Source organism: Lagenorhynchus albirostris, chromosome 15 (genome assembly GCF_949774975.1).
Source record: "Lagenorhynchus albirostris chromosome 15, mLagAlb1.1, whole genome shotgun sequence".
Taxonomy (NCBI): Eukaryota; Metazoa; Chordata; class Mammalia; order Artiodactyla; family Delphinidae; genus Lagenorhynchus; species Lagenorhynchus albirostris.
Window position 1 is genome coordinate 48,267,570 of NC_083109.1, and position 22,105 is coordinate 48,289,674.

General features: G+C 42.7%; 1 protein-coding gene across 3 annotated transcripts in view; it reads right to left on the reverse strand.

The window, feature by feature from the left end:
• KAT14 (lysine acetyltransferase 14) overlaps positions 1 to 22,105 on the reverse strand; it is a 65,713-nt gene that overhangs the window by 37,763 nt on the left and 5,845 nt on the right. For 2 of the 3 annotated variants that reach the window (XM_060124934.1, XM_060124932.1), the window contains exons 3-6: positions 20,580 to 20,701; positions 5,376 to 5,557; positions 3,380 to 3,799; positions 2,700 to 3,265 (exon numbers count right to left, since the gene is read on the reverse strand). In XM_060124934.1, the coding sequence (XP_059980917.1) occupies positions 2,700 to 3,265; positions 3,380 to 3,799; positions 5,376 to 5,557; positions 20,580 to 20,701 (1,290 nt within the window). The remainder of the gene's footprint in view (positions 1 to 2,699; positions 3,266 to 3,379; positions 3,800 to 5,375; positions 5,558 to 20,579; positions 20,702 to 22,105) is intronic. The other variant, XM_060124933.1, reaches the window with a different exon arrangement.

Below are 22,105 nucleotides of genomic sequence, written 5' to 3' on the forward strand. Positions count from 1 at the left end.
AGGAGGGAAGCACGGCAGACCTGATGCAGGACAGGGACCCACCCCCCCAGGACCCACCCCCCGGCAACCCCGACCAGATTTCCGCACATTCCCTGGTACACACTGCAGTCCGCTGATGCTCAGACTCCCAGGACTCCTTAATGACCTTAGCCACCGACTTCCCCAGGAAGGGGTCACGTCACGGCAGCTGAAGCCAGAACACGACTGGACGAGTTTCCTGAGGCTACCGTATCAACACTGCACAAACAGGGGGCCTTAAACAACAGAAATGTATGTATTCCTTCTCTCATGGTTCTGGAGGCCAGAAGCCAGCCATCAAGGTGCCAGCAGGGCCCTGGTCTCTCAGAAGCTCTGGGTGGCAATCTATGCCATGTCCTTCTCTTGGCTTCTGGCGTGGCTGGCAAGGCTTGCTGCCCCTTAGCTCTGCAGACACATCACTCTAAAAGCTGTAAAAGCTGCCTCAGTCATCACATGGCATGTCTCCTGTGTGTCTCTCCTCTTGTAAGGACAGAAGTCACACTGGGTTAAGGGCCCAACCTACTCCAGTGTGACCTCAGCTTAACTACTTATACCTACAAAGGCCCTATCTCCACATGAGGTCACATTCACTGGCATCAGGGGTCAGGACTTCAATATACACTTTTGGGGACACAATTCAATCTACATCAGTGACCCAAAAAGCCCGTAAAGCTTATCTTCTCCTGGAAGCCTTCATCTAATAGCAGCAATTTCCTTGCACAGCTCCATCTGTGCTTCCTACTTAGTTTGCAAAACAAATAAACAAACAAAAAAACAACTAAAAGTACATTGTTTAGGGATAAAGACGTTAAAAAGGCAGAGGAATGATTAACACTGAAAGTCAGAAAGTAGCTCCCTCTGGGGGGAGCAAGCAGTGCCCAGAAGGATCTTTAAAGTGTTTTTAATGCCCTGTGTCTTAACCCAGGAGCTAGATTCATAGTTATTTATCTTATTAACCTCTAAATTATATCCATATGTTCTATGCATTCTTCTATGGGTACGACGCATTTCACACTTTTAAAAATTACAATGCATTTCATACTTTTAAAAATTAAGTATAGGGATTAAAAAGACAAACCTATGAGCACAAAGAAGAGGTGAGCAGATGACAGCAATGAAAGCACATGAGTAACTGGCAAGTGACTAAGACCAGCAGAGCCAAAACCTAAGGCAGGCTAGACTCTGGCGGCTCCAAAGAGATTCTGAGGCAGCCAAGGGTGGAAGCTCTGTCCTGAAAACAGGGAAATTCAGGTGAAGTTTAACAATGGCGTGGTCAGCTCCTGGTCCTCCCTATGAGGCTTCTAGGATGTAGGCAGGCAGGTTACTACTTCCCAGGAAAGGAAAGCTGGGAAATAGGGAAATAAAGAAAATTAAGGGGATCCAGCTACAGCAAGGGTCTTTGGCAAACTACAGACCCCACAGGCCAAATCCAGCCTGCTTGTGTAAATACATGTTATTGGCATACAGCGACGCCCATTCATCATGTATCATGTACGCTGCTCTCACACTGCACAGCAGGGCTGGCCTGCAAAGCCACAGCTACTTACTATCTGACCCTTTACGGAAAAGGCTTGCAAATCTCTGGTCTAGAGCGTCCAATATCCAAACAAGAGGGGTGCTCTAAAGAGACAAACCAGAGAAAACAGAAGCTAGGAAATTCCAGAACTCAAGAAGGAGCGTTTCAGGGACTTCCCTGGTGGTCCAGTGGCTAAGACTCTGCACTCTCTATGCAGGGGGCCTGGGTTCAATCCCTGGTCAGGGAACTAGATCAAGCATATCATAACTAAAGATCTTGCATGTCGCAAAGAAGATCCCACGTGCCACAACTAAGACCCAATGCAGCCAAATAAATAAATAAATATTATTTAAAAAAGAAGGAGCGTTTCAAATGGCAAGGCCCACAGAGCAAAGCCCAGCCCCAGGGAAGAAAAGCCCCACATGTGGAATCATCACTAGGTAATATCAGAACACTGGCAACAAAGACCGGACCCGACTAGTGTCCAAAGAAGCAGACAGGAAAATGTGCAAAGAGTCCAAACAGGCAATTCACAAACAACTAGGAAACAGGAAAAATGTTTAACTTCACCTGTCATCAAAGAAATGTAAATAAAAAACAAGGCTTCATTTTATAGCCATCAGATTAGCAAAACCAGTTAAAGGATGGTTAGTAGCAAACTCCACCAAAGATACAGGAGAGAAGCCGCCTTGCTCATGCCATGGGAAGACGGATTCCAGCACTTCTGGGTGGAATCAACTGTTCCCGGGAGCGCTCACACACAGGCATCCTCCGGCCACGCTGACCCACACTAACCCCAGCTGCTCTTTCTGCAGGGTGTCACCTAACTACACAGATGTCCACATGACTTCACTCCTGCTCAGCTCAGTGTCCAGTATGCTGTATGTCCTCAACAAACCTGTCCATCAAAGCCACGACCCAAACCATGTACAGCCACCCTCAGGGACTAAGAGATACAAAGAAAACATCTAGGTTCCTTCTGGAATCCCCAAAAGGAAAACAAAAATCCAAACTCAGATGTATGAAAGGATGTTCATATTGGACAAATAAAAAAAAATACAGCCCAGCCATTTTTGTACCTCTCTCCCTTGCTGTTTTCTTCCACATGCCCATGTGCTCCTTGGAGCTGTGGCCCCAGGAGCTGGAGAGCGAGGCCAACACTTACCTGGTACCGGTCAAGGATTCTGAAGTCCTGACAGGTCGTCCTGTACATGGCTTGTCCAGTTGGAAGCCTGGAAACTCCTTCTTTGGCCCCATAAATCCCGTCCACTAACAGAAGCGCGGCATTCACAACCTGATCCAGGTCAAAGAGCGGCAGCCCCCGGTCCCTCTTCGCCTGCCGGACAATCAGCTTCCGCTTCAGCCGCCGGGCCTCCGGGGTCATGGCCACGGCCCCAGGACAGGCTTCCAGCCGCTTGAGGAGCAGCTTCTCCTCGTAGATGCTCACAGGGGTGAACCTGGGCCCTTTGGGCTTCCGGTCCTTCTCCAGCACGGGCTTCCTTTTCTCTCGAGCCCTTGTTTGCAAGGACGTGTTGGAGTCTGTGTCCTCGCTGTCGATGTCCATCCTGTCGGGCTTCTCCTCCTCACTCTCCACCTCCTGCTTGATCTGCTCAGGGGCTCTGACCTTCTTCCTGCCTCCAACCCCTGGCCCCGAGGCAGCCGAGCCGGGAGGGGGTGGGAGGTACTCCATCCCAGGGTCGATGACACCATCGCCTTCCATCTCATCGTCATCTGCGCAGAGCAGAAAGCAGGAGGGGAATGCAGACCCACCGCCCACAGGGACAGCGCACACACTGCCATCAGAGCCACACACAACCCAAGAGACCCGAGGACGGGCCGTCTTACCGTGAAACAAGGCTTGTGGCGGCATCACGTCTGGAATCAGATCGGCTTCTGAGAGCAGGCTGGGCGTGGCTGAGTGAGAGGCAGGGGTCCCAGGGGCAGAGAAATCCAGAGACGGGGAAGGAGATGGGCTTGTCAGCGGGGTGCGGTCGGAGGAGCTCAGGGACGAGAAGTCGATCACTTCTCCTTTTTCCAGAATCACATCCGGCCTACGTCCTCGGCTGATGAACTTCACAGGCGTCGAGGAGGTGCTGCGGTCAAGAAAGCCAGCCGCCTCTTTCTGGGCTCTCCGGATGTCCTTCGCTTCCTGAGTGCGAGACCTTTTCTCTTTCAATTCCATGGCAGATTCCACAGGATTCCGACTCACCCGCTTTCTAAGTCCCTCGACAGTAATGATGGGATCTAAAGTTGGTTTCGAGGCTGCTGGAAAAGAATAAATATCTAAATTTTTTAATAGCTATTCAATGTTAGCTTCTTCTTCTACCTTACTGTGACTCTACTTCCATGTTTGAAAGAGATAAATGTTCAATGAATGCCCTAAACTAAGATTTAGATTTCTCTTAACCAGGAAAAAGGAATTATAATGCAAACATAAACACTTCTGCACCATCTTTCTCCTACTGGAATTGGTAAACGTTAGAAGTTTGATAATGCTCAGAGAGTGTAGGGGGAAAATGGATAGTTCATGCCTTTTTGATAGGGCATAAATTTTATTACAACTTTTTGGAGGGTAATTTGGCAATATGATTAAAATTCTGAATAAATATGCCCTTTGATACAGCAACCTATTTCCAGGAATTTATCACAAAAAACTGGCAAATGTGTGTAATTACAGTATTGTTTAAATACCAAAAAAGGACAGAAATAACCAAAATGTCCATCAACAGGATAAAGGTTTAATAAATTATCACACAGCCATTCAATGGAATGCAATGAAATAAAAGAAAATAGGGTAGATCTACATGTACTGTTATGGGAAGATGTCCAATGTATACTGGTAAGTGGGGAAAAAAATGGAGAACAAGTAATATAGTATGAATCAGTTTATGGGGGTTTTTTTAGTAAAAAAAATGCTTCAATATGCAGAGAGGACTTCTGAAAGCTTCACAAGAGACAGCAGTGGCTCCGCTGGAGTGAATCTGCAGGCAGGGTGGGCATGTGGGGAACTTTCAGACTTTACACCTTCAATACTATGAGATTTGTTTCCAATTATATTTTGAAAACTTTAAAAGGTCATTAAAATTTTTTCAGATAAAAAAATCAGATCAATGTGTGATATAAGGAGCTACTGTTAATTTTTTACAAGTGTGAAAATGGCATTATGGTTAGGCTACAAAAGAGAGTCCTTATGGATAAGAGATAAATCATGAAATATTTAAGAAGGAAGTGCTGATGCCTGGAAGTTGCTTCTAAATAATCTGAGGGTGGGGATGTGTGGAGGGTTGAGAGAAAGGACCCAGGGGCCAAGATAAAATGAGATTGGGACGTCCCAGGTGGTCCAGTGGTTAAGAATCCGCCTTCCAATGCAGGGGACGAGGGTTTGATCCCTGGTTGGGGAACTAAGATCCCACATGCTGAGGAGGAACTAAGACCCGCAACTAAGACCCAACACAGCCTAATAAATAAATAAATATTTAAAACAAAAAAACCAAGATTGCCAGTGTTAACTGCTGAAGTAAAGACAAAGGTACCAGGGGATTCGCTATATTACTTCACTATATTACTTCACATTTGTATATTTAAAATTTTCCATACTAAAAAGATTAAAACCATAAATAAACAGATTGAAAATAGAGAACCTTTCAGATACTAAAGGAAATTTATTAAACTGGTAACTTGATTAGGCAGTTATAAAACATTTTTTGTATAATATTTATTTACGGCATAAAAAACTGTGTTAGAATAAAACTGTGGGGCAGAGCAGCTCCGGGGAGGCAAGGGCTCCGTGCCTGGTCAAAGCGGATTGTCTACACTGGCACCTCTCAGCTCACGACAGTACCTTTCACTTTCAGAGTGGAGATGGACAGCTTCTCTCCCTCGGGTTTCAGGGTAGGGGGCCTGTTGTGGACGAGCTTCCACCATCCCGGTTCTCCAAATTCCTGAGCTCCCGAGCGGAAGTACATGGGGCTCCCCACGCTAAGGCAGCCCGCCACCGTGCTCCACCAGGTGGAGGTCTTTTTCCTGGAGAGTCCAAGAATTTAAAAATTATTGGCTTTTCAACTCTATCCTTACATAGACAGTGCAGTCTCTGCCTCCAAGTCTGTGATAGGCTATGGAACGTCCCCTCTTTGAAGGAACAGAGCACAATGGATAAGGGAGAGGCTCGGGGTTCTGCGTGGCTTCAAATCCCAGCTCCACCACCTTCTAGCTGCCTCAGTTTCTTCATCTTTAAAATTAGGATAATAGAATGCGCAAGACTGCTGTGGCGATTAAATGAAGTTAATTCAAACAAAGCTCATAAAACACTTCTTATCCATGATTATGGAGTTCTACAGGCTAATTTTATTTAACTTGAGCTGCTTTTATGTATGAGTTAAACACAACTCTCAGGAAAGAAAGCAGGAGAGTCATTAGCCCTGGTAAACAGTTCATTTTACCCATGGAGGAGGATGCATCCCTCAGTCTGCTACTTGCCTTCGCATAGCAGAGTAGGAATAAAACTATATGGTATGTCCCACAAACACAGAGTTGAACCTTGGGGGAATTACCAACTCTGACCAAACCCCCCCAAAATACAACAAGCGTTTCAAAATAACTACACAACAGTGTATACAACAAAAATTTTAAATGATATGTAAAATGTCAACTATTCAGGTTCCTGTTAAAAGTGATTTTTAAGGAAACTGTTCTATTTCCACCTTGAAAACATAAATCAATGACCGGAAATCCTAAAGAACAGTTCTTCATAAGAAAGTCAGTCTAACAGATGAAAAATACTGCTAGGGAGGCAAGAGAAAAAAGTATCCTTAGGAACAGAGATGTACTAGAAAAATACAAACCAAAAGAACCCCACAAAAAACAAAAAAACTTTATAAAGGCATGACCACATATCTGAGACAGGAGAATGACCCCCAGCATTGTGGGTCAGAGCAGAACGAGGTCTCACCTCGTTCTGACCTTTCCAGGCCCCCCTCCTGTTGCCCAGCGGTCTGACCAGAACGAACCCATCCCACTTGCTTTCTTACACTGCCCAACACTGTCCCACAGGCCCCTTGGGATCTGTTCACTTTTCTTCCCATTGTCCTATTTGGCTTTGAATCCCTCTGGTGAACTTTCCATTTCAGTTATTGTACTTTTCAGCTCCAGGACTTCTTATCTCTTTATTGATATTTATGTTTTGTCCATACATCGCTTCCCTGATGTTCTCCACCTCTTCCTTTAGTTCTCTGGGCATCTCTAAGACAGCTCTTTAAAGTCTTTGTCCAGTAAGTCCACCATTAGGTCTTTTTCAGGGGCAATTTCTGTTAGTTTATTTTTTTCCTTTGAATGGGCCATACTTTCCTTGTTCTTTGTATTCCTTGTGTTTTGTTGGACAGTGGACTCTGGACACCAGACTCTCCTTCTTCCCCGGGGTTTACTGGTTTTTGACAGCTGCAGGCTGTCTCTGTGCCAAAGATCAGCCGGAGCAGAAACTCAAGGTCCTCTCAGTCCATGTCTAAGCCTGTGCCTCCCCCAGACATGCAGGGTGGCTAATTCCCCTGTATATGTGGGTGCTTTTGAATGTCTTAGTCTTCAACGTCTGGCTCCAAAAAGGGGACAAAGAGGAAAGTGAAAGTGGGGAGGTAGGTGCCAGCCCTATAAGTCCCTTTAAAGTCACCTCAGCCAGACGGGGAGGGGCTTGCAACAATGGAGGAGGTGCAACAACAAAGGCCGCCCACGCCTTTATCAGCACCTCTGTGATCAGAAGCAGCAGTCAGTGATCAGCACAGATATGATATTTGGAGGACAGCGTCCTGTGTCCACCCCGGATCCCATACTGTATGCAAGTTGCTACAGGAATATGTGCATGGCTGTCTGCCACAGTTAAAACTGGCCAACGCTGATTGTAATTTATGGTCCAAGGCTTCCTCTGGAAGTTGCAAGCCTTCAGCTGACTCCAGAGTTCCAATAAAGTTACACTGGATTCTGCCAATGCAACTGCTACCTAGGTGGGCAGACAGATTTCTGGTGCTTCCCACTCTGCCATCTTCCCAGAACCCTCATCATACAGGCATAGCTCATGTTACTGCACTTCACAGATACTGTGTTTTTTAAAAACTGAAGGTTTGTGGTAACCCTGAATCAAGCAAGTCTATCGGTGCCATTTTTCCAAAAACATCTGCTCACTTCATGTCTGTGTGTCATATTTTAGATCTTGTAGTATTTCAAAGTTTTCCATTATTATTGTATTTGTTATGGTGATCTGTGATCGGTGACTTCTGATGTTACTCCTACAACTTGCTGAAGTCCAGACTATGGTTAGCATCTTTTAGCAATAAAGTATTTTTTTTCATTTATTTTTTATTTTTGGCTGAGTTGGGTCTTTGTTGCTGTGTGTGGGCTTTCTCTAGTTGCAGCGAGCGGGGTCTATTCTTTGTTGCAGTGCACGGGCTTCTCATTGCAGTGGCTTCTCTTGTTGCAGAGCACAGGCTCTAGGCATGCAGGCTTCAGTAGTTGCGGCTTGCGAGTTCTAGAGCACAGGCTCAGTAGTTGTGGTGCACAGCCTTAGTTGCTCCGCGGCATGTGGGATCTTCCCAGACCAGGGCTCAAACCCGTGTCCCCCGCATTGGCAAGCGAATTCTTAACCACTGAGCCACCAGGGAAGCCTAAGTATTTTATAATTAAGGTGTGTACACTGCTTTTTTTAAAAATAATGCTATGCATACTTAACAGACTACAGCATAATGTGAACATAACTTTTATATGCAGTGGGAAATCAAAAATTCACGTGACTCACTTTATTGTGATATTTACTTTACAACAGCAGTCTGGAACTGAACCTGCAACATCTCTGAGACATGCCTGTATAATATTTTTAATTTTAAATACTATGAATGTGTTTTATCATATTTCATCAAACATAAGGTCCACTGACTTTAAGACACACCGTTTTGTGTACAAGAAGGAAAACTAGCTATCAAGTAAGCTATGACACACCATCACTTCTAAGATGTATCCAGCTGTCAGAGATGTCAAAGTGTGAAAAACTGTTTATCTTAAAATCAATGAAATATGGTAATAGAAAAAATATCCAAACTATTCTTCACTAATCAAAATTATAACTTTGGGAAAAATTCAAGGCCAGGACTGTAAAACCAGATTAAATGACCACATATAAAATAGCAATTAAACTGTAGTAATTAAGCTTTTGTGTACTTTTTAACTTGCTTCTACAATAGGTACACAAAGTTATTTAGGTTAGCCCTTAATAAACCTTTATACATTTAAACCTTAATAAAATATTAAGGACATATAAGATCTGAAAGAAAATGTATTCAAATTTAAAACTTCACTATATAGTACACTATTCTCTCAGATCCTATGGCAAATGAGAAATGGTTAACATTAAGAATTTTAAAGTATGCTCCATGGATAGCAGACTAAATCTTTAGCAGCTATGAGAAATGTTTAATTGCGGAGGCAGTGAATCTGTGTTTTCATACATGGACACATCTGAGCACTGGAGACCACCTCAGGTGAGTGGTTTCGGGGCTTTTCCAATCACTGATGCTTAAAGCAGAGTTCCCAAAGGGAAGGACAGCACTGAGCCAGGAAACTGAGTGCCAAGGAGTCACAGCGTAATTTTTAATTCTCTTTCACTCCTCTGGTTAGATCAAGGAGAAAATTAGTTGCTTTAAATTCTCACTAACACAGTCTCCCTTTTTGATCAAGAAAGAGGCCTCACAAAAAACTCATAGTTTAACATCAAAAAAATGAACAATCCGATTAAAACATGGGCAGAAGATCTGAAAAGACATTTTTCCAAATAAGACATACAGATGGCTAACAGGTACATGAAAAGATGCTCAGCATCACTAATCACCAGGGACATGCAAATCAAAATCACAATGAGCTATCACCTCACACCTGTGAGAATGGCTATGATTAAAAAGACAACAAATAACAAATATTGGTGAGGATGTAGAGAAAAGGGAACCCTTGTGCACTACTGGTGGGAATGTAAATTGGTGCAGCCAATGCAAAACAGTATGGAGGGTCCTCAGAAAATTAAAAACAGAACTACCATATGATCTAGCAATTCCACTCCTGGGTACTTACCCGAAGAAAACAAAACACTAATTTGAACAGATATATGCACCCCTATGTTCACTGCAGCATTATTTACAATAGCCAAGACACGGAAGCAACCCAAGTGCCCATCAATAGATAAAAAGGATAAAGAAGATATGAGGGGGAGACCTTCAAGGTGGTGGAGGAGTAAGACGTGGAGATCACCTTCCTCCCCACAAATACGTCAAAAAAACAATTACATGTGGAACAACTCCTACAGAACACCAACTGAATGCTGGCATAAGACCTCAGACTTCCCAAAAGCCAAGAAAATCCCCACATACCTGGGTAGGGCAAAAGAAAAAACAAGAGACAAAAGAATAGGGACAGGACCTTTGCCTCTGGGAGGGAGATGTGAAGGAGGAAAAGTTTCCACATACTAGGAAGCCCCTTCGCAGGCGGAGACTGCGGGTGGTGGAGGGGGGAAGCTTCGGAGCCACAGAGGAGAGCACAGCAACAGGGGTGCAGAGGGAAAAGCAGAGATTCCCACACAGAGGATCAGTGCCAACCAGCACTCACCAGCCTGAGAAGCCTGTCTGCTCACCCATCGGGGCGGGTGGGAGCTGGGAGTTGAGGCTTGGGCTTTGGAGGTCAGACCTCAGGGAGAGGACTAGGGTTGGCTGCGTGAAGACAACCTGAAGGGGGCCAGTGCGCCACAGCTAGCCAGGAGGGAGACCAGGAAAAAGTCTGGACCTGCCGGAGAGGCAAGAGATCATAATTTCAGAGTGCACAAGGAGAAGGGCTTCTTGCTCTGTGTGCCCACAGACAGCAGAGCACCACCCAAGCGAGCTCCAGAGATGGGTGCAAGCCACAGCTATCATCTCGCACCCCAGAGACAGGCATGGACCACTACCGCTGCTGCCACTGCCACCAAGAATCCTGTGTGCGAGTGCAGGTCACTACCCACACCCCTCCAGGAGTCTGTGCAGCACGCCACTGCCAGGGTCCTGTGATCCAGGGCCAACTTCCCTGGGAGAGCACATGGCATGCCTCAGGCTGTTGCAACATCATGCTGGTCTCTGCTGCCACAGGCACGTCCCATGTTCCAATTATGACTACCGTACCCCTCCCTCCCTCTCCCTGGCTTGAGTGAGCAAGAGAGCCCTAATCAGCTGCTACTTTAACACCCTCCTGTCTGGGCAGGGAACAGAGGCCTGAGGGCAGCCTACACGCAGAGGTGGGACCAAAACCGAAGCTGAACCCCAGGAGCTGTGCGAACAAAGAAGAGAAAGGGAAATTTCTCCATGCAACCTCAGGAGCAGTGGAGTAAATCCCCTCAATCGGCTTGATAAACCCTGCATCTGTGGAATACATGCATGAAGAGACAACAAATGTTCCCAAAACTGAGGCGGTGGACTTTGGGAGCTACTGCAGTCTTGGGTTTGCTTTCTGCATTTGATTAGTTTTTGGTGTTCTGTTTCTCTTAGTTTAGATTTTAGTGCTTGTTTTCACTGGTGGGTTTATTGGTTTGGTTGCTATCTTCCTTTTTTTTTGTTCTCTCTTTGTGAGTATGTGTGTGTGTGTATGTGTGTGTATGTTTCTTTGTGTGATTTTTGTCTGTTATTTTTTATTTTTTGGCTGTGTTGGGTCTTTGTTGCTGTGTGCGGGCTTTCTCTAGTTGTGGTGAGCAGGGGCTACTCTTCATTGCAGTACATGGTGGCTTCTCTTATTGCAGAGCACGGGCTCTAAGGGCATGGGCTTCAGTAGCTGCTGGGCGTGAGCTCAGTAGTTGTGGCTTGTGGGCTCTAGAGCGCAGGCTCAGTACTTGTGGTGCACAGGCTTAGTTGCTCTGTGGCACGTGGGATCTTCCCAGACCAGGGATCGAACCCACGTCCCCTGTACTGGCAGGCAGATTCTTAACCACTGCACCACCAGGGAAGTCCCTTGTCTGTTTAGTTTTGCTTTTACCATTTGTTTGGGGGCTCTGTTTTTAATTTTTTTCTTTCTTCCTTTTCTTCTGTGCTGTGAAGCTGGCAGGGTCTTGGTGCTCCGGCCGGGTGTCGGGCCTGAGCCTGCGAGGTGGGAGAGCCGAGTCCAGGACACTGGACCACCAGAGGCCTCCTGGCCCCATGTAATATTAATTGGAGAGAGCTCTCCCAGAGATCTCTGTCTCAACACTAAGACTCAGCTCCAGTGCTGGATGCCCCATACTAAACAACTAGCAAGACAGGAACACAACCCCACCCATTAGCAGAGAGGCTGCCTAAAGTCATACTAAGTTCATAGACACCCCAAAACACACCACCGGATGAGGCCCTGCCCAAAGAGCAACAAGATCCAGCCCCACCCACCAGAACACAGGCACCAGTCCCGCCCACCAGGAAGCATACCCAAGCCATTGAACCAACCTCACCCACTGGGGGCAGACGCCAGAAATAAGACGAACTATGAACCTGCAGCCTGCAAAAAGGAGACCCCAAACACAGTAAGTTAAACAAAATGAGAGAACAGAGAAATATGCAGCAGATGAGGGAGCAAGGTAAAAACCCACCAGACCTAACAAATGAAGAGGAAATAGGCAGTCTACCTGAAAAAGAATTCAGAGTAATGATAGTAAAGATGATCCAAAATCTCGGAAATCGAATGGAGAAAATTCAAGAAACCTTTAACAAGGATCTAGAAGAACTGAAGAGCAAACAAACAATAATGAACAACACAATAAATGAAATTAAAAATTCTCTAGAAGGAATCAATAGCAGAAAAACTGAAGCAGAAGAATGGAGAATAATGGAAATAACTGCCACAGAGCAGAATAAAGAAAAAAGAATGAAAAGAATTGAGAACAGTCTCAGAGCCCTCTAGGAAAACATTAAATGCACCAACATTCGAATTATAGAGGTCCCAGAAGAAGAAGAGAAAAAGAAAGAGTCTGAGAAAACATCTGAAGAGATTATAGTCGAAAACTTCCCTTACGTGGCAAAGGAAATAGTCACTCAAATCCAAGAAGCGCAGAGTCCCATACAGGATAAGTCCAAGGAGAAACACGCCAAAAGACATATTAATCAAACTATCAAAAATTAAATGAAAAGAAAAAATATTAAAAGCAGCAAGGGAAAAGCAATGAATAACATACAAGGGAATCCCCATAAGGTTAACAGCTGATCTTTCGGCAGAAACTCTGCAAGCCAGAAGGGAGTGGCAGGACGTATTTAAAGTGATGAAAAGGAAAAACCTACAACCAAGATTACTGTACCCAGCAAGGATCTCATTCAGATTCGACACACAAATTAAAACTTTTTTTTTTTTTTTTTGCGGTACGCGGGCCTCTCACTGTTGTGGCCTCTCCCGTTGTGGAGCACAGGCTCCGGACACGCAGGCTCAGCGGCCATGGCTCACGGGCCCAGCTGCTCTGTGGCATGTGGGGTCTTCCCGGACCGGGGCGCGAACCCGTGTCCCCTGCACCGGCAGGTGGATTCCCAACCGCTGCGCCACCAGGGAAGCCCCAAATTAAAACTTTGAAGACAAGCATAAGTTAAGAGAATTCAGCACCACCAAACCAGTCTTACAACAAAAGCTAAAGGAACTTCTCTAGGCAGGAAACACAAGAGAAGGAAAAGACCTACAAAAACAAACCCAAAACAATTAAAAAAATGGTAATGGGAACATACATATCGATAATTACCTTAAATGTAAATGGATTAAATGCTCCAACCAAAAGACAGATTGGCTGAATGGATACAAAAACAAGACCCGTATAGATGCTGCCTACAAGAGACCCACTTCAGACCTAGGGACACGTACAGACTGAAAATGAGGGGACAGAAAAAGATATTCCATGCAAATGGAAATCAAAAGGAAGCGGGAGTGGGCTTCCCTAGTGGCGCAGGGGTTGAGAGTCTGCCTGCCGATGCAGGGGACATGGGTTCGTGCCCCGGTCCGGGAAGATCCTACATGCCGCAGAGCGGTTGGGCCCATGAGCCATGGCCGCTGAGCCTGCATGTCCGGAGCCTGTGCTCTGCAATGGGAGAGGCCACAGCAGTGAGAGGCCCGCCTACGACAAAAAAAAAAAAAAGAAAGCTGGAGTAGCAATACTCACATCAGAAAAAACAGACTTTAAAATAAAGAGACAAAGAAGGACACTACATAATGATCAAGGGATCAATCCAAGAAGAAGATATAACAATTGTAAATATTTATGCACCCAGCATAGGAGCACCTCAATACATAAGGCAAATGCTAACAGCCATAAAAAGGGAAATCGACAGTAACACAATAATAGTAGGGGCCTTTAACACCCCACTTTCACGAATGGACAGATCATCCAAAATGAAAATAAATAAGGAAACACAAGCTTTAAATGACACATCAGACCAGATAGTTTTAATTGTTATTTATAGGACATTCCACCCAAAAACAGAATACACTTTCTTCTCAAGTGCACATGAAACATTCTCCAGGATAGATCATATCTTGGGTCACGAATCAAGCCTCAGTAAATTTAAGAAAACTGAAATTGTATCAAGTATCTTTTCCAACCACAACATTATGAGACTAGATATCAATTACAGGAAAAAGAACTGTAAAAAATACAAACACATGGAGGCTAAACAATACACTACTAAATAACCAAGAATCACTGAAGAAATCAAAGAGGAAGTTTAAAAATACCTACAAACAAATGACAATGAAAATACGATGACCCAAAACCTATGGGATGCAGCAAAAGCAATTCTAAGAGGGAAGTTTATAGCAATACAATCCTACCTGAAGAAACAAGAAAACTCTCAAATAAACAACCTAAACTTACTCCTAAAGCAATAAGAGAAAGAACAAAAAAACCCCAAAGTTAGCAGAAGGAAAGAAATCATAAAGATCAGATCAGAAATAGATGAAAAAGAAATGAAGGAAACAATAGCAAAGATCAATAAAACTAAAAGCTGGTTATTTGAGAAAATAAACAAAATATTGATAAACCATTAGCCAGACTCATCAAGAAAAAAAGGGAGAAGACGCAAATCAACAGAATTAGAATGAAAACGGAGACGTAACAACTGACACTGCAGAAATACAAAGGATCATGAGAGACTACCACAAGCAACTATATGCCAATAACATGGACAACCTGGAAGAAATGGACAAATTCTTAGAAAAGTACAACCTTCCAAGACTGAACCAGGAAGAAATAGAAAATATGAACAGACCAATCACAAGCACTGAAATTGGGATTAAAAATCTTCCAACAAACAAAAGTCCAGGACCAGACAGCTTCACAGGCTAATTCTATCAAACATTTAGAGAAGAGCTAACACCTACCCTTCTCAAACTCTTCCAAAATATAGCAGAGGAAGGAACACTCCCAAACTCATTCTACTAGGCCACCATCACCCTGATACCAAAACCATACAAAGATATCACAAAAAAAGAAAACTACGGGCCAATATCACTGATGAACATAGATGCAAAGCTCCACAACAAAATACTAGCAAACAGAATCCAACAGCACATTAAAAGGATCATATAGCATGATCAAGTGGGGTTTATCCCAGGAATGCAAGGATTCTTCAATATACACAAATCAAACAATGTGATACACCACATTAACATACTGAAGGAGAAAAACCATATGATCATCTCAATAGATGCAGAAAAAGCTTTCGACAAAATTCAACATCCGTTTATGATAAAAACTCTCCAGACAGTGGGCATAGAGGGAACCTATCTCAACATAATAAAGGCCATATATGACAGACCCACAGCCAACATCGTTCTCAATGGTGAAAAACTGAAACCATTTCCTCTGAGATCAGGAACAAGACAAGGATGTCCATTCTCACCACTATTATTCAACATAGTTTTGGAAATTTTAGCCACGGCAATCAGAGAAGAAAAAGAAATAAAAGGAATAAAAATTGGAAAAGAAGTAAAACTGTCACTGTTTGTAGATAACATGATACTATACATAGAGAATCCTAAAGATGCTACCAGAAAACTACTAGAGCTAATCAATGAATTTGGTAAAGTAGCAGGATACAAAATTAATGCACAGAAATCTCTCACATTCCTATACAATAACATTGAAAAATTTGAGAGAGAAATTAAGGAAACACTCCCACTTACCATTGCAACAAAAAGAATAAAATACCTAGAGATAAACCTACCTAAGGAGAAAGGCCTATATGCAGAAAACTATAAGACACTGATAAAAGAAATCAAAGACAATACAAACAGATGGAGAGATATACCATGTTCTTGGATTGGAAGAATCAACGCTGTGAAAATGACTATACGGCCCAAAGCAATCTACAGATTCAATGCAATCCCTATCAAACTACCAATGGTATTTTTCACAGAACTAGAACAAAAAAATTTTACAATTTGTATGGAAATACAAAAGACCCCAAATGGCCAAAGCAATCTTGAGAAAGAAAAACAGAGCTGGAGGAATCAGCCTCCCTGACTTCAGACTATACTACAAAGCTACAGTAATCAAGACAGTATGGTACTGGCACAAAAACAGAAATATAGATCAATGGAACAAGACAGAAAGCCCAAAGATACACCCACGCACCTATGGTCATCTTATCTTTGATAAAGGAGGCAAAAACATACAATGGCGAAAAGATAGCCTCTTCAGTAAATGGTGCTGGGAAAACTGGACAGCTACATGTAAAAGAATGAAATTAGAACACTTCCTAACACCATACACAAAAATAAACTCAAAATGAATTAAAGACCGAAATGTATGGCCAGACAGTAAAAAACTCTTAGAAGGGACTTCCCTGGTGGCACAGTTGTTAAGAATCTGCCTGCCAATGCAGGAGACACGGGTTCGAGCCCTGGTCAGGCAAGATCCCACATGCCATGGAGCAACTAAGCCCGTGTGCCACAACTACTGAGCGTGCGCTCTACAGCCCGCGAGCCACAACTACTGAAACCCACACACCCTAGAGCCCATGCTCAACGAGAAGCCACTGAAATGAGAAGCCCGTGCACTGCAATGAAGCGTAGCCCCCTCTCACTGCAACCAGAGAAAGCCCACATGCAGTAACAAAGACCCAACACAGCCAAAAATAAATAAATTAATTAAAAAAAAAACTCTTAGAGGAAAACATAGGAAGAACACTCTTTGACATAAATCACAGCAAGATCCTTTTTGACCCACCTCCTAGAGAAATAGAAATAAAAACAAACAAATGGGACCTAATGAAACTTAAAAGCTTTTGCACAGCAAAGGAAACCATAAACAAGACCAAAAGACAACCCTCAGAATGGGAGAAAATATTTGCAAACGAAGCAACTGACAAAGGATTAACCTCCAAAATATACAAGCAGCTCATGCAAGTCAATATCAAAAAAAACAAACAACCCAATCCAAAAATAGGCAGAAGATCTAAACAGACATTTCTCCAAAGAAGATATAGATTGCCAACAAACACATGAAAGGATGCTCAACATCACTAATCATTAGAGAAATGCAAATCAAAACTACAATGAGGTATCACCTCACACCGGTCAGAATGGCCATCACCAAAAAATCTACAAACAATAAATGCTGGAGAGGGTGTGGAGGAAATGGAACCCTCTTGCACTGTTGGTGGGAATGTAAATTGATACAACCACTACGGAGAACAGTATGGAAGTTCCTTAAAAAACTAAAAGTAGAACTACTATTTGACCCAGCAATCCTACTACTGGGCATATACCCTGAGAAAACCATAATTCAAAAAGAGTCATGTACCACAACGTTCACTGCAGCACTATTTACAGTAGCCAGGATATGGAAGCAACCTAAATGTCCACTGACAGATAAATGGATAAAGAAGATGTGGCACAGATATACAATGGTTACTCAGCCATAAGAAGAAATGAAACTGAGTTATTTGTAGTGAGGTAGACGGACCTAGAGTCTGTCATACAGAGTGAAGTAAGTCAGAAAGAGAAAAACAAATACCGTATGCTAACACATATATATGGAATCCAAAAAAAAAAAAAAAGGTTCTGATGAACCTAGAGGCAGGACAGGAATAAAGACGCAGACGTAGAGAATGGACTTGAGGACACGGGGAGTGGGAACGGGAAGCTGGGATGAAGTGAGAGAGTAGCACTGACATATATACACTCTCAAATGTAAAATAGATAGCTAGCAGGAAGCAGCTGCATAGCACAGGGAGATCAGTGACCACCTAGAGGGGTGGGAGGGAGACGCAAGAGGGAGGGGATATGGGGATATATGTATACATATAGCTGATTCACTTTATTATAGAGCTGAAACTTACATAACATTGTAAAGCAATAATACTCCAATAAAGATGTGAAAAAAAAGATGTGATACACACACATACACAATTGGATATTATTCAGCTATAAAAAAGAATGAAATCTTGCCATCTGTGACAACATGTATGGACCTAGAGGGTATTATGCTAAGGGTATTATGTGAAATAAGTCAGAGAAAGACAAATACTGTATGATTTCAGTTATGTGGAAGCCGAAAAAAGAAACAAATGAAGAAACATAACAGAACAGCAACAGTCACAGATACAGAGAACAAACAGGTGCTTGCAAGAGGGGAGGAGAGTGGGGAGAGGGTAGAAATAGGTGAGGGAAATTAAGAAGTACAAACTTCCAGTTGCAAAATAAATAAGTCACAGGTATAAAATGTATAATGTAGGAAAAACAGTCAATAATTATGTAGTATCTTTGTATGGTAACGTATGGTAACTAGACGTACCATGGTGATCATTTTGAAACATATGGAAATACTGAATCAGTGTGTTGTGTAACAGAAACAAATGTAGGTTGTAGATCAATTATACTTCAAAAACAAACTCATAGAAAAAGACATCAGATTTTCCAGAGGTGGGGGGATAAACGTCCCATTATAAGATAAATAAGTACTAGGGATGTACTGTACAACGTGATAAATATAATTAACACTGCTGAATGTTATACAGGAAAGCTGTCGAGAGTAAATCCTAAGAGGTCTTATCACAGGAAAAAAATTTTTTTCTATTTATTTAATTTTATATCTATATGAGATGATGGATGTTCATTAAACTTTGTGGTCATCATTTCATGATGTATGTAAGTCAAATCATTATGCTGTACACCTTAAACTCATACAAGTGCTGTATGTCAATTACATATCAATACACCTGGATGAAAACAATATATAGATGGTATCATATGATAAAAAAAAGAAAGAGTGTTTCAGATTGCCTTTACAGGTCATGGGATCTAGCTACAAGTCAATAGCATTGCTTTATTTTTAGTGCACTTATTTTTACAGTTTCATTCTATTTATATAAGTGATATAGGTTTTCCACTTACCATGGTGGTATGAAGTTTCTTTTTTTTCAGTGACTTGATTTAAATAAGTAAACGATAATTCAAGTGATACACTAATATGGCCAAAACCCACTAGTTTAATGGTTAAATTACAAGAAGCTGGAGAGTAATTAATGTCTTTCAGTAGAAGTATTGAAAAGAAAAAGAGCCTCAGCTGATGCCTCTCAGAACACGCTCTAGAAATGAACAAATGAAACTGAACACCTGCTGCTAAAATACGCCAACTTCCTTAAAACAGGCAATTTAAATCCAACTTCTTCCAGAAGACAATCCACCAGGCAGAACAGCACTGAAAGATCATGAAAACGTTCCAAGATCTAATTTTATCAGTTTTTTTCCCTTCCTTGTCCCTTATAAATGGGGTGTATTAAGTTCCATAAATAGAGCTAAATCATTAAACTAAGACAACATTTCCTTTCAAGAAAAAGAACCAGTTATGCTGTCAATTCTTTTCTTAGTTCTATTTTTCAAGTCTATTTTTCCCTCACAGCAGCCTGCAGAAGGTCACCCCTCCATGATTCCTCAGCAACTTTGGCAGAGCTGTGACTTTTCAGCACCCGAGAAAACGGGCTGCAAGGAGTTCCGAGTGAGGACAAGCACAAACTCCCTGCTCTGACCTTTATCGTGTCCACACCGACCCAATTATGCAAGATTTATGAATCTCACACAGGACTTCAGAAGGCAACTAACAATCAGAATTTCAAACACTACTTCCCTAGTGGTCCAGTGGTTAAAACTCCATGCTCCCAATGCAGGGGGCCCGGGTTCAATCCCTGGTCAGGGAACTAGATCCCACATACCACAACTAAGAGCCCGCATGCCGCAACTAAGATCCAGCACAGCCAAATAAATAAATACATTTTTTTTTTTAAAGAAAGAATCTCAAACAATCCGCCAATGCAACTGCAAACTTGCTAACCTCTAACAGCAATAAAAATCTTGCTAGATGCACATGGACCCTTAGTTAAAACATCTGGTGTGTATGTCTGTGCCCCGGCACCCCTAAGTCTGATGAACCAAGGAGGGGTCACAGAAAAGCACTCAGCAGCAAATTCAAAGCATCATGATGAAAAGAGTATCAAAGGAATAAACCATATGCGTGTTAATGTGCCCAGACTTGGCCAAGCACTGTGAATACCAAACAGTATACAATGATTTCTACCTCCCAGAGTTAATAAACACAAATACTAATAATCAACCAAGAGCAACTTAAATGAGTGCAGTCAATAACTGCCATCATTTCTCGTCTTCTGACCTCCTACAAGGCACTGATTTTAAAGGACATAATATTCCTCTATCCTCAAATTAGTCACCTATCCAACTATTAAACTGCCTCATTTAATCAAAGTCTCTATTTTTTTAACATTCTAAGAATCTGTTCAACTGTCTTCCTGCTCAGTAGAAACCAACAGTTTCCTCCGAAAGTAGGATAGGAAGTATGGAAACCTACCCTTGTCATTATGTAAACTTCTACTTCGATTTTTAACTTAAAGTAACAACATTTTCTGGATTAAAAAATTCTCAGTAACTGCCACAAGTAATTACTCTAATTCTCTAAAGGCCAGCATTAGGCTGTCTCAAGTCTCATATACTTTATTCTTTACATCTTCATTCAAGTATAAGATTTTTAAAAAAATCACATTACCTATTCCCAAGCAAAAAAGTCCAATGTTTCTCAATGAAAGCGCAGATGTCTTCTTTCCACCGGAAATAGCCCTGACGCCCACTACCTTCCAGGGACAAGTTGTACATCGCCAGCATGACCACCTGAAACAGAAGCAGAATAGGCTGGGAGAAAAGCACAGACAGGGATGGTAAACTTCAGGGGGGAACGTGTGTTGTTTTATACTCTGAGTATGAATAGAGGGGGGAAAAGGAAGGATAATATCTTGGAATAGTCTCAGGATAGAATTCTACTTCCTTTTTTGCTTTCCATAGATGAGCATCACTGTTCCCCTTAATCACGTGCACTTGTTCCTCCCATGTTACATGTGCAAGGCTGCTGTGTGGCTGAACTGGTGAAGAGTAACTACTGCCCTAAGCAGCCCCCATCCCAGTCCCCCTCCACCACTCAAAGGCAGCGCTAAACACTGTGTTAACCAATGGCATCAGGAGGCCACAGGGCCTGCTCCAGCCGGCATTTCTGATGGACAGTGCTGACCTTTACTAAATATTCCAAGCATCACCCCTGCACACATACTTTTCTAAGCTCTTTAGAGGGCAGAAACAATAGACTCTCAGAATTTCAGAGCTGAAGTTAACGTGAGGTACCATCCACTCTGGGTTTAGCCTTTCTCAGCTGTGGAAACTGTTCCTGAGATGAAATCAGAATAGACAAGGGGCAGGGACCTGAAAGGCCTGGCTGCCTGGCCCATCCTCAGAGAGGAGGACACCCCCAGCTCCACATCTAATCCAACTTTGTATTTAACAGATAATGAATTCACAGCCCCAAATGGGAAAGTACTTTGCAGAAATATGAATAACACAGTCTCACTGTAAAAGACTTCACTAAAAGAGAAAAGAGCAAAAAAGGAAGTAAAAATCATTTTAAATCCACCATCAAGAAATAATCCTTCTTAACATTTTCAGTGATTATCCTATTAGACATCTCTCTTCGCATCTAAACGCAATTTTGTAATCATAAATGGACAAGAAACTACACATGCTATTCAAAACCATGTTTTCAACCTAATAAAAGTAATGATTAATTTTGGGCCAGCGCAATTGAAAAGGGGGCAGAACCTACGAAGAGAATCCTTCCATAACTCTTCTTTCCATGAGGAGTAGCCCAAGGCTGTACAGGGTCTAACAGACTGCAGTTCACGTTCCCCGACATCGATGTTCACAGCCCCAAATCCCGATGGCCCAACAGCGAGACCTACAACCACACCCTCAAAGGGGCCTGGTGATTCTGATGCTCCTACCAAGTCTCAACTTCCCCCATCCTTAAACTTGTAAAATTTGCAGACAGTCTGCCAATTAACCCCATGAACAGACTTTTCAAATCATTCCACTCATTTTTGCATCAGGTCTGCATCAGCCAACTCTCCCTTTAAAGTTACTGTTCACAGGGAGTCGTTGTTTAATAGACACAGGATTTCACTTTGGGGAGATGAGCACTTTCTGGAGATGATGGTGGTGATGGTTGCAAAACAATGTGAATGTGCTTAA